At 34.9% G+C, this 12,561-nt stretch overlaps 1 protein-coding gene across 1 annotated transcript in view; it reads left to right on the forward strand.

The window, feature by feature from the left end:
* The window catches only part of MMS19 (mms19 nucleotide excision repair), a 54,856-nt gene that overhangs the window by 2,071 nt on the left and 40,224 nt on the right, over nt 1–12,561 (forward strand). Inside the window, exons 3-7 of the mRNA XM_051219159.1 lie at nt 2,454–2,557; nt 3,485–3,742; nt 4,756–4,881; nt 6,169–6,233; nt 8,237–8,545. Of these exons, the coding sequence (XP_051067571.1) occupies nt 2,454–2,557; nt 3,485–3,742; nt 4,756–4,881; nt 6,169–6,233; nt 8,237–8,545 (862 nt within the window). The remainder of the gene's footprint in view (nt 1–2,453; nt 2,558–3,484; nt 3,743–4,755; nt 4,882–6,168; nt 6,234–8,236; nt 8,546–12,561) is intronic.

Raw genomic sequence — 12,561 nt, forward strand, 5'->3', positions numbered from 1 at the left:
AAGTCAACTGGCGTTCTATTATTCACCAGGTGTCCAATATCTAGCTAGGGAAAAGTTCACCAATATTGATTGACTGCTTTTAGGTGTCGTTAAGTGAATTACTGTGAGCCCTAAACTAAATATTATTCCATAATCTTAATCCATGATACTTTAAACACTACTAGGAGTTGCAGAATATCTTATGCAACCATTAAATTGATCGAATAATATTGGAAATTGAAGAATGACGAACTAATTGTTATTTTTCGGCAAAATGATTAGTCGGACAGCATAACTAAGTTCTTTAATTCCGATTTCGTTGAGTTACTCGCCATTTTGCTTTGGAAGGAACACTACAAAAATACACATAGCTGCTTTTTTGTCATGTTATTGATAGAATGCTTAATTTTGCTCTTTGGAAACACCAAAAACACACCACCTTGATATCTTGTCATTCAACAGTAACATGATCCCTTAGAATTACAGCCTTCACACAAATCGAATGACGAAGTGCGGCGCATATATTTGATGCCTCCTTGTTTATGTGTTTAAATACATATAAAATAAAGCGTTGCGTCAGTCCATGAAAATATAGACTATTGAACTGGGGCATGTTAGCCAGTTAGTCACTCAGCGATAACGTAGAAACTTACGTACGTACATCAGTTCAAGTTGCCATACTACATTAGCACACATATACAATTGTCGACTCAAACCCCGTAGTTGTATTGATAGTTAAAGTATGAGCAATAATCGGAAAGTGTAGGGTTTGAATATGTTATTCACAGAGTACAATCCAGTGAAATAAATTAGGAAAGAGAAAAAAGGGACATGGAGAATTCAGAAGATTAGAATCTGGGAGAACACAAAGAGTGGATTCACCTGCGCCATTGCAAACGATTTTGAGCCATGTCATTCAAGGTCTCTAACCATCGGTTGCTATTGTCTCTCGGGTCCCAACCAGGTAGTCTACACCTACCAACATGGCTCAGTCCACTTGTTAGTGACTTCATGGATTTTTGCTATGTTTTGGTCTGGCCTCCCTTAGCTTTTTCCCAACTTATTCCCACGCCATAAAACATCGGTCGTCGGGGCAGTCGGTGGTTGGCCATACGTAAAACATGTCCCAGCCATCTTAGCTGATGAAGTTTCATTACTTCAAGTGGTTCGCCATCCTTACCTAGTACCCGTCTCCTAACAACTGCATTACTTACTCGGTTGTTCCAGGATATACGAGCAATGCTTTGGAGACATCTATGATCGAATACTAGTAACCTACGAATATCCCCTACTCTTACCGGCCATGTTTCACAGCCATAAAGTAGGAAGGAACGAACTGCTGCGCATGTTAGTAGCGGCAAACTATTGGTTAAAGTCCACGCGATTATCGTAACTAGAGGTTAGAGACTTTTGATAGCATAACTCAGAATCATTCACAATGACACTGATACATTGACTCTTTGTATTCCCTTAGATCATAGGCTTAGCAATTACTTTAGAAATGTTATATTACACGAATTCATATTGTCTCGAACTATATATATGCCTAGTCTTTTCTACTACCAGTAATACTGTTACCATCTACACTGCTCTGGCATCTCGCTGTGCTGGTATAATATAGCAAATTAAACCGACACAAAAATACAACAGCTTTTACGTCACGTGACTTACTGAAGCCGATTATTTATCCCCCTTTCAAACTGGTTTCTCAGAAGTGATGGATAAAGTTTAAAGCAAAGTTGCATCCACTGATAAAGCCTTGTTAGCATATCTGAGTTCCCGGATATGCACATACAGTATAGAAAAACAGTGTATAAAATACCTGATTTCGTAATTTTCGTCTCTATTTCCATTGATTGAATCTATATCTACAGTTCTCATTTACCGTTTTGGTGTCCATCGGTTTTGTTTCTCCTAGTTTAGTATCTTTCCCATTCTCTTCAGTCTCATCAGTCATTTTAAGTATTATTTAATAGGTCTGTATGCAATGAATAAAAACCTAGTGCAGTTACCCTCCATATCTAAAACGCAAACTTGATATATTATAAGCGGAAAAATAAACCTGCCATATATAGCTTCAACATAGCAAAGAAAATAGCTTAACTATGTAAAACGATCCCACCCACTGGTCTGCGGTTTTCGTCTATTGGGTCTCAACTTCGAACTTTACATAACTTAATTTTAAACTGTCGGGTATAATATCGAATAGTTATATGGTAAATAAAGCTTACAACCTAGGCTAGTGGATGACTTTAGCAAGTTTCTCTCCGCATACTTACCCTAGCTCAAATTTTCGTGCTTCAATGCGTATATACTTGTTGACTATTTCACACAATTCTCTGCAGGGTGAGTGATAATAAATTCTCTCAGACTTTACAGGGCGATTTTATCATAGCTTTGTGAAGTATTCCTCTGTATTCATTTTCCCAGTTCACATTACAAAGAGATTTCTCACTCCTACTTTATTAACATAGGTCAGGATTAACGGATACGAAAATTACATCACAAAAAGATTCCATAGAAACTCTCATTACGGGTATAAAAAGTATTCCACTTTCGAATATCACATCCAAAGAGAGTAAGTGTAATTATCTGTTTCCAACATTTATAAGTGTGTTTTAATTAAAAGAATAATTATGCAACAACAAACCAGAACTTTATATTTCGTAATATCTATGTAATTTAACCATTATTTTTGAGTAACTCTTGCTTTACCATACAGCTTTCTTGTTCTCATTTTATGGGTTTTTAAAAGCTAACGACATTTTTTTACGGTTTGATGTAATTTTTATTTGTTTTGGCCATATTATACTGATCATCTCATTGCCTGACCTTAACGTTAACTATCTGCTACCGGTTTTACTACCCTAAATATAAGTTTGTACATTTTTATTTTATAAATAAACAAAGATATGGTTATGCTTTACTTAGCCGAAATTGATATACTGTTTAGAAAAATGGCAGTCAACCAAAGATACAAATGATTACGTTGCCATTTTGTAAGGTGGCCAGATTTTAAGAATATTAGTTGGCCAATAGATTCCAAGTAATTTTGTTCTACCTGGCCAACTTATCCAAAATATAAAATCAGCTTTAGTCATAGCATGGTATCTTTTTGAGAATCACAGAAAAGTAGGGAGGATCCAGCAACTTCTTCGTCTCAGGTTTTTAACTCTTCCGTAGCTCCAACTTAAGACTCCGCCAAGGATCAAACTCTGCCTTCAGATTTCATGACGAATAGAATACACTCCAATTGTGATATAATCTCCTAAAAAACTGTCTCAATTTATTTTATAGATAAACAGTTTGACTTCCCAGTCATCTTATTTCCTAAAATTGACCCTATACTATTCGTATCTACCTTAAGCAGTACCTTTATCATAACATAAACTTCATACAGTTATCTCAGGATTTGTTGAAGAAGTAATTGTTTCACTCATTATACGTGTTGTTGTTACGGTTGATGTAATGTAATCATTCCCATCTATTTTTTTCGCTATCTTAGTCGATCACCTTATTGATTTTCTATCGGATCGTTTGGCACTTGCTGATCCAAATATTACAAATTTAATTCTTGATGGATTTATATGGTTGACAAAATCTACATGGTCTAACGGTTGTAGCATGGTCAATCCAGAACAAGCTAAACGGATTGTTCAGGATGGAATATTTGGTCATTTAACAATACAGAATTTAATCAAATCTGGAAGGCTGAAAGTTTTTCAGTTACTACATTGCTTTTTAACTGGATCTCAGCTAAATGGTAGGTTCTATTTTAAAAGAACTATCACTTGTATGCTACAATTGGATTTTTATTCTGCATTTTGATTAAAAACGTCACTTTTGAATCATTCACTCTGAAACTAACATATTAGCGTACACTCACAATTCAACATACTTACCTTTTGCGGGATTATAGAATCTCGTCAATTTTTATTTGATGAACGTTATGGAAGCATTACTATAGTTAACGGTAGTCTCTACATAAACCTGGGAACACTGCTTGAAGACATACTAGAAAGCATTATAACATGTTAGAGTTCGATTGAATGAAAGTACATTAAGATAATATGCTTTTAATCAGAGGGTTCTGATCAAATCCTGAACTAATGAATCGATGAAGAATTCTGCCTAAAGACCCTACGTTGTAGAAGAACTTCCTAAACATTTGAAATAGCAACTGTTGTAGCACATAATTCTAGTAGAATACTCGTTCATTTGGTCCAAAGTATGAAAAACTGAACTTTAAAAACAAAATTCCCATCAAATCCATGTCAGTATGTCTGTAAATTGTTAAGTGTTGATCTTGATGTGAAATATTATCTCTTGATCCTAAGTTTTTGGATAATCATCATAGTATTACTTAAGATAGATATACAAGTTCAGTCCAAGAAAGACGTCTAACACTTCTTAACGACCAAGTTTTTGAAGGATTTAAGTTTGTTTCAATAGGCTGTTACTACAAAGTTACAGAGGACAACACCATCAGTCAACTTACGGAATGTATATTATACTACTAAAATTATTACGAATATACCCTAATATTTAAATAAATTAGTATGACTTATCAGATAACTTATGCTTAAAATCAATACTGAAGGTGAAATTTATTAGGTAACCAGTACTATTTGACTTATTCCTGTAATTTCAGCAATGCAAACATTACATTTTACGTAATCAAATTCATTAACTTGCAATTTTTCTCACTTGCATTTACACGAATCATCACTTTTATGTTCGTTTACGTTCTTCCTTTCTATCTGTGTGTATGTGTAGGTATCCAGTCAATGGAATCTAATTTTATTCAGAAGTATTTAATAGCTATTGATGAAGAAAAAGATCCACAAATTTTACATCTGATTTTTCGTATGAATGTAATCATTATTAGAGAGTTTCCTTCAGGTAAACAATCAATTCACTATATTAAACAGCAATTTATTTTGTAAGGTTATATTCATTCTTTTTCATTTGAGTAAAATTTTAACGAGAAGTGGCTCCCTAAGAAAACCACCTGCTTCGGTGTGGGCGCCTGGACAGTATTCCAGCCTCCACACAAATCATTTGATATATATGGTGGATTTTTGTACCAATGTGTATGTGTTTAAATAATTAAACTAGCTTCAATCATGTTTGGATTGGTACTCTCTCTGATTTTCTCGAGTTTGCTATTCTTCTGCACTAATTAAGAGTGTTAGCGGAAAATTACTTACTTACTTACTTGCCGCCTTGCTTACTTGCCGCTTGCTTGCTCCCTGCGCCGCTGCTTGCTTGCGCGCTTGCTTGCTTGCTTGCCTTGCTTGCCGCCTTGCTTCCGCTTGCTTGCCTTGCCTTGCCCGCTTGCCGCTTGCCTTGCTTGCTTGCCCTTGCGCCACTTACGCCTCTTACGCCTCTTACGCCTCTTACGCCTCTTACGCCTCTTACGCCTCTTACGCCTCTTACGCCTCTTACGCCTCTTACGCCTCTTACGCCTCTTACGCCTCTTACGCCTCTTACGCCTCTTACGCCTCTTACGCCTTTTACACCTCTTACTCCTCGTGAAGGAGCATGGGCCGCTCACCAGCATTCTCCATCAAACCCTGTCCTGGGCGGAATATAGATTAGATTAAGGCACGTTTAGTGCAGGATTCTTTTATGAGTATTACAATAGAATTTCCAAGCGCTTCTTACAAGTAACTGTAATGAAGAAATTGCTATAGTTCTGATTACTCCTCGATCCAGAAAGTAGAGAGTTTGTGAATGTAGATTTATTGCTGAGCTATATTCCATGAGAAAAACGAAGTCATTTTTTGTTTACAAAAAATATAGTATAATGAAATAGAATTCCTTTATAATAGAGAAATATTTGTTTGATTTGTGTAGATTTGCGATTGTTCACTTCAATACATATGACTAGTCTGATCAAGTAATGATTGCTCACATAAGTTAAGTTTATTGATATAAGACCTAAACAAACAGATATCAAAAGATCGAATCACAGGTTCAAATTTTGCTTCACATACTATTGTTTAGATAAGCGGATGGTATTACTCGCCCTTACACTTAGTAGAATGTGGCTTCAAGGTAAGTATTACTGATCATAAAAATAGTAGACGTATATGCAAAATATTTACCATAAAATAAACAGACGTATAATATATATATGTATAATACTTATCGTTTTTAATTTTGTTTTTTATATATTTCTATCAGTAATCGAGTTCAAGGATGAATTATTTGAAACAATATCAGTTTATTTTCCTATCGACTTTTCACCGGTACGTTTTATTTCTGTACCATATATAATATTAATAATGAATTAGTATATTGTGTACCACTGATATGCATTGACTTTTTTTGACGATATCGAGATGGCTAGTTTTTTTCTCACTCACCTTCTTATGACATATTGACTGCTAAAAATCATTAATTAGTTTGGTGAATAAATGTTCAGTTTTATCTGTTGACTTAGTGAAGTGTGTAGAGGTATTACGGAGACAAATGCAATGAACTTGTTTTCAGGTCGTTGACAATTATCGTTACTTACCCCTTAACCTACTTCTCATACTAGTGATCACTAGTCAGTGACGCGTACCTGTAATATTAGTGCAACTGATCAATAAAATTAAATGAGCAATAAGGACTAAAGTGATAAGACATTAGTCACTACTCATTCACTTAATCAATGTACAGAGAGTTGATATTGATAAGTAAGACAAGTTACTAAAATCTACTATAGATAATAGTACAATTAGAATAATAAATGAACAGCTGTCAATTATGATGCTCCCTATTACGTAATCCGCTTAAAACAGTATTAATTCAATGCAAATTAAATGAACTAATAAGCAAAACAAATAGAACATCCTATGAAAAATGATTGAATCAAGAGCTTTTCTTAATTAGAATACAATTATTATTTATTTATTAAACATTAAGCTTAATCAAATCAATGAATCTAGATAACAGAAAACGTACATTATGTATACATAATAAATATGTTAATTGATATATAGTCAAAGAGTATATTCAACAATGATCTTTTCCTGACTACATTTTATAATTGCTGTGTAAATACAATATTTCTTTTATAATCTATACACCAAACAAGCATGTCATTTCTTTTCTTTAACAAGAAGCTAAGGCTAAATTGATGGAATTATTCCATTCTGTATGAATTTAATAGAAAAAACTTCACATACTTTTTAAAAGGAAAGTCTTAAGACGTTCATTAAACTGCAACACAATTTTGTATATAAAGTAATTTAGCTTGTAGTTTAGTTTTTTTCTACTTGAATCTTCATTTCTAAAATGTTTTAGTTGTCTTACCACATATATAAATGTTTCTGAGTTTGCTCGTATCACCTCTATTGTAACACTATAGTTTTGTTTTTATCAAAGTAAAGATAACCTTATTTCCCAGCCTCAGTGAATCGTATTCAAGTTTCATGAAAAAATCCTGTTGCTAATTTTTTGAACACGAGTACTCATCTTTTGGTTATGGTACACTGCTCGCCCTTACCATTAAGTATTCTGGTGTTTTTTTTATCAATGTGATTCTTTCTTCATCCACTGAATCTGTATGAAGTAAATTCATCTTATTTATCGCAGTTAAGAACATTTTATTCTTATTGATTTGTTACTTGGTCAAAATTGCCAAATGATTCTTGTCATTCTTTGGAGAACACTGGGATCATATTTGTACATCATAGTTATTCGTTTAATTCACTCTTTTTTATTTTGTTCAGTAAATCTTTCGAAAAGTTGTCTGTGTTCACCGTATCTATTATTCAAATAATTAGTTGTAATCAAAATAAAATACCATTCGTAAGGGTTTACACTTTTCTGTTGTGGATATTCTCGACTTCAAGTCTTAAATCCCTACAAATAATATCCATACGCTTTGCATAAGCTAATGATTATATGGAATCAGTTGTTCAATTGATAAACCATTGGCGTTTAAAGTAATAGGTTACTGGGTTCGAGTTTGTACATCAACATAAAATTACAGGCATGTCTCGCTGATTAGACCCATATGGAGTAGAACGTATGCCATGAATTCCATGGCTGCACTCTATCTAACTTTAATAAGCTAAATTTTTTAAAATGTGTTTTATATTATTACTTTTGCAATTGTCGCAAGTCCAGATCCTTTCCAGAAAAGGTGTCTCAACTCTAAGTAACAAGACCTCATTTTCCTAAATTGATTTCCTTTTTTATCCATTTGTATTCATTGCCATTTAAATTCAAGTCAAATAAGTATATATTATTGTCTATATAGCCTCCAGGTGGTGGTATCTCTGGAGTTACGCGTGATTTGCTAGCGTCGAGCTTGCACCAATGTTTATTTTCTATACGAAATATAACTGGTCATAATCTTATACCACTTATTTGCGAAAAAATTGAGTCACAATGGCCCAGTGGTCAGTTGGATGCTTTATGCTTATTCAATGATTGTTTACATGGGCAACTTCAACGTTCAGATGGTGATAATGATATCAATCATGTCTTGTTCTCCGATACGAATCCAATCGACATACGTCATATTTCTCCTTATCTTGGTGTAATTATTCCTACATTAATTCAAATTGTAAGTGGTTGTTTATGAATCGATACTTTTTTTCAAATTAGTTCTTCTACCATAAACTTCTCAAATCATGTTGTTATTGATCTACTTAATGTATGACGATTGACATTTCCAACTAGTCAGATGAGGAGATCAGGTTTTTACATAATCAGCTGACACTGCTTGGTACATAATTAGGAATAGGTGTGCAGACCGAACTCGACACAGACAATGATATTAGTTTGGTGGATAATTTGTTAGCTCATTTTAACTCACTGATGCATGCGTCTAATGTACCATAAAATCATGAGATATTGTGTAACTTCTCTAGTTTGCTCTTTACATCAAATTTAATCACTTCATCAAATTAAATGATAGTTTTGAGTTTGTCAGCCACATTCGTTAAACTTGATGAGTGGTGATGCATTTGATTGTTCTTTGTATCAATTTTTTCGGATCTATCAATGTCAATTTTGTGCCCCGTTTCAATTATATGTTTTGCTATCGACGAACCTGGTTTTCTACCTCCCACGTTGATCGGATCATTTGACACACATTGATTTTGAAGCCATCTAGGCACATGTTCAATGACCCTTGATTGCATTGTTCGATTACTCCTCCCTATGTATGTGCGTCCACACAAACATGTAAGTTGGTAAATACAACGGGATGTGACGTAATTATTAGTGCATTGTCTAGGTCTATTTGGAATCATGGGCTTAGACTTTTCAATCACAACCAATTGAGCAGCATAATAGGTTTTCTCGATGGCTGCTTTCAATCTCTGTCTTAAAACTATACTGTTGGATTCGCCTCTATATGGTAGATTGATATAAACTTTTTTCTTCGGAATCGAATAAACAAGAGGTCTTGGCATTAACTGACTTTTGCACCTATTAATAAACTTTAGTGGATAACCATTTACTATTAATGTGTCAGTTAGTAACTTTTCATCTTTTTCCACCGTGTCAGAAGTACAAATTCTTTGAGTCCTCTTAAAGAGACAATTAACCAAGCCTCGCTTGTATTGCAATGAACAGGAACTATGGAAATTTAAGTGTTGTCCCGTCCAGGTTGGTTTCCCATACACTGACCGTCTAATAGTGCCATCATCCCTTCGACTTAAAAGTATGTCTAAAAAGGCTAATTGGCCATTATTTTCTGCTTCATATGTCATCACAATATCGTCTTGAACACCGTTGAGTTTATCTAATAACCGGTAAACATCAAAATCTTTATCACATATAATTAGAATATCATCCATGTATCTTTTGTATAGAGTCGCCTCACTAATGAGCTCGCTCGTCATATTTCCCACATACGACATAAATACATCAGCTAAGAGAGGCCCCAAAGGACTACCCATAGCTACACCATCAACCTGTCGAAAATATTCATCCTCAAGCGTGAATTGAACATTAGCAGTACATAATAAAAGTAATTCTTTCAACAATGGTAACCGAATAGGAAAAAGGGGAAAATTTGTAGAAATATAGTCACAAAGGAAATCCACCGTCTTTGTTAACAGTACATTCGTGAGGAGAGAGTTTACATCAAAGGAATGCAAAGACTTATTGTTATGGATGCAGAATAATGTGCCAATCATTATCATGTTAAGCCTAGTGATGTCCTTGGACGTTAAATGGACATTTCCTATTGGCCATTATTTATTTCATCCGTTAAATATTGTACAAATGTTTTCTATTTTTATGGTACGATGTGGTATGTTTGGTTAGTATATAAATAGAGTATGTCTGAAATACAATGATTCATATCTCCGAGGCTGTGACTTGTGTTCTGGACTCAACTGACTGGGCTAGACAGGGAGCGAGACCAATCGAGACTCTAGGCCGTCCGTACGTGTTTACATGTCATTGGACCGATCGATAAATACGCTGCTCTCTAATTTTTCCAGTCAAGGACACAACAATTAGCACAGGGTAAAAATCGACCCAAGTTTAAAGTCATAACACTTATCTTTAATATTAATGTCCCCAAGAAGACCAATTCGTTCAAATGTATCTTTTAAAGAAAACTTACATAGTTTAGTACGATTTGGTATAACAACTTTACTAACCATTTAGCTAGCTCAGGTACGGAAGGACCACGCATAGACCTCTTGTTTATTCGATTCCGAAGAAAAAAGTTTATATCAATCTACCATATAGAGGCGAATCCAACAGTATAGTTTTAAGACAGAGATTGAAAGCAGCCATCGAGAAAACCTATTATGCTGCTCAATTGGTTGTGATTGAAAAGTCTAAGCCCATGATTCCAAATAGACCTAGACAATGCACTAATAATTACGTCACATCCCGTTGTATTTACCAACTTACATGTTTGTGTGGACGCACATACATAGGGAGGAGTAATCGAACAATGCAATCAAGGGTCATTGAACATGTGCCTAGATGGCTTCAAAATCAATGTGTGTCAAATGATCCGATCAACGTGGGAGGTAGAAAACCAGTTTCATCGATAGCAAAATATATAATTGAAACGGGGCACAAAATTGACATTAATACAACTTTTAGAACGTTGTATAGAAATTGTCAAGGACGAATTCTCAAGTTTATTGAAGCCTTGGTTATTCGTAAATTTAAACCCACCTTATGTGTACAAAAACAATTTGTCGTAATCTTGAATTTACCTTGGTAATCCTTAAGTCATTCTATGGCTTAGGATAACGCGACAATTTCTTATTCTTTCTCTGCTCTTTGTTACTTTTCTGCTTTTTTTACTTGAAGTTTCATTTAATTGACTTTTATTAATTATCACATAAAGTGCCCTGACAAGTATATGTGTGACCAGATTGTTCGAAATTTGTAGTGCAAATACATCACATTTTTCAGATCAACGCCGTCTTTTCATTGTTCTATAGAAATATATATGTAGTATCAGTTCATTAATGGATCTCAGAGGTTTCGCGTAACTTGTTCTTCGCTAGGATATAACAACAGTGGTTTAAAAAGTCAGTAATATAAAAACGAACAAAAGAAATTATGGATGGGTGGTTGACACGCTTATATTATACTACTTAATAGAATTTACGTAGTTACTACAACTAATGGAAATTTAAAAGGCTTAGACTGAATGGTTTTGAGATGGAGATTTGTAGCTCAGGCGGAGTTTTGTTTTCTCAGATGCGTAGTTTGATCATGTTTTTAATTCATAAGGTTTCACTTAATAAACTGTATATTGGGGTTCCAGGGAGTGATGTAATTGGACGTGGTGAGATGTTTTGTTTGAGTGTTTTCGACCTAACGTAGAATCGAGGGAGTGCTGGTCCATTGGATTTCATTTGCCATTGATCTTGCTTTGGTATTTGCCCTTCTTTGACACACTTGTTTCCTATTTTATGGTGCGATGCGGTCTGTTTCGCTTAGAGGAATCTGTTATTGGTGTTCTGTACTGAACTGGACGGGCTTGGCGAGCTTACTTACTTACGATTGTTACATCAGTATATAAAAGAGGGTCAAAATCTTCCTGTGACAACCATAGAGGGATCAGTTTAACTACTATAGCATGTGAAATACTAGCTTCGATTATTATCGGACGCCTAACTAAGACTCATGAACTAAAAACACGAGAGAATCACTTGTCTTCAGACCTGGTCGTGTCTCCATAGACCACATATTCACCATTCGTCTGGTTCTAGAACACAATTAAACTTATCGGCGTCCGACAATGGTGGTCTTTCTTGACTTAAAAGCAGCATTTGACTCAGTAGACCGCGAGATTCTGTGGCAGTGTCTGTCATTGAAAGGCGTACCTCAGAAGTACATAAACCTTGTGAAGGCTCTTTACTCGAACACTACTAGTCGAGTCAGAGCTTATGGCGAACTGCCATCTGCTTTTGCAACCTCAAGTGGTGTCCGTCAAGACTGTCCAATTTCTCCATTCTTGTTTAACATCATCATATACCTACTAATGGAAATAACATTCTCGTCGACTGAATTCTCGGGTATTGATCTCCTCCCATGAGGTCCACTTCTCGAATTAGAATACGCGGATGACATAGTCCTGTTTAGTGAAGACGC

This window comes from Schistosoma haematobium, chromosome 2 (genome assembly GCF_000699445.3).
Source record: "Schistosoma haematobium chromosome 2, whole genome shotgun sequence".
Lineage (NCBI taxonomy): Eukaryota > Metazoa > Platyhelminthes > Trematoda > Strigeidida > Schistosomatidae > Schistosoma > Schistosoma haematobium.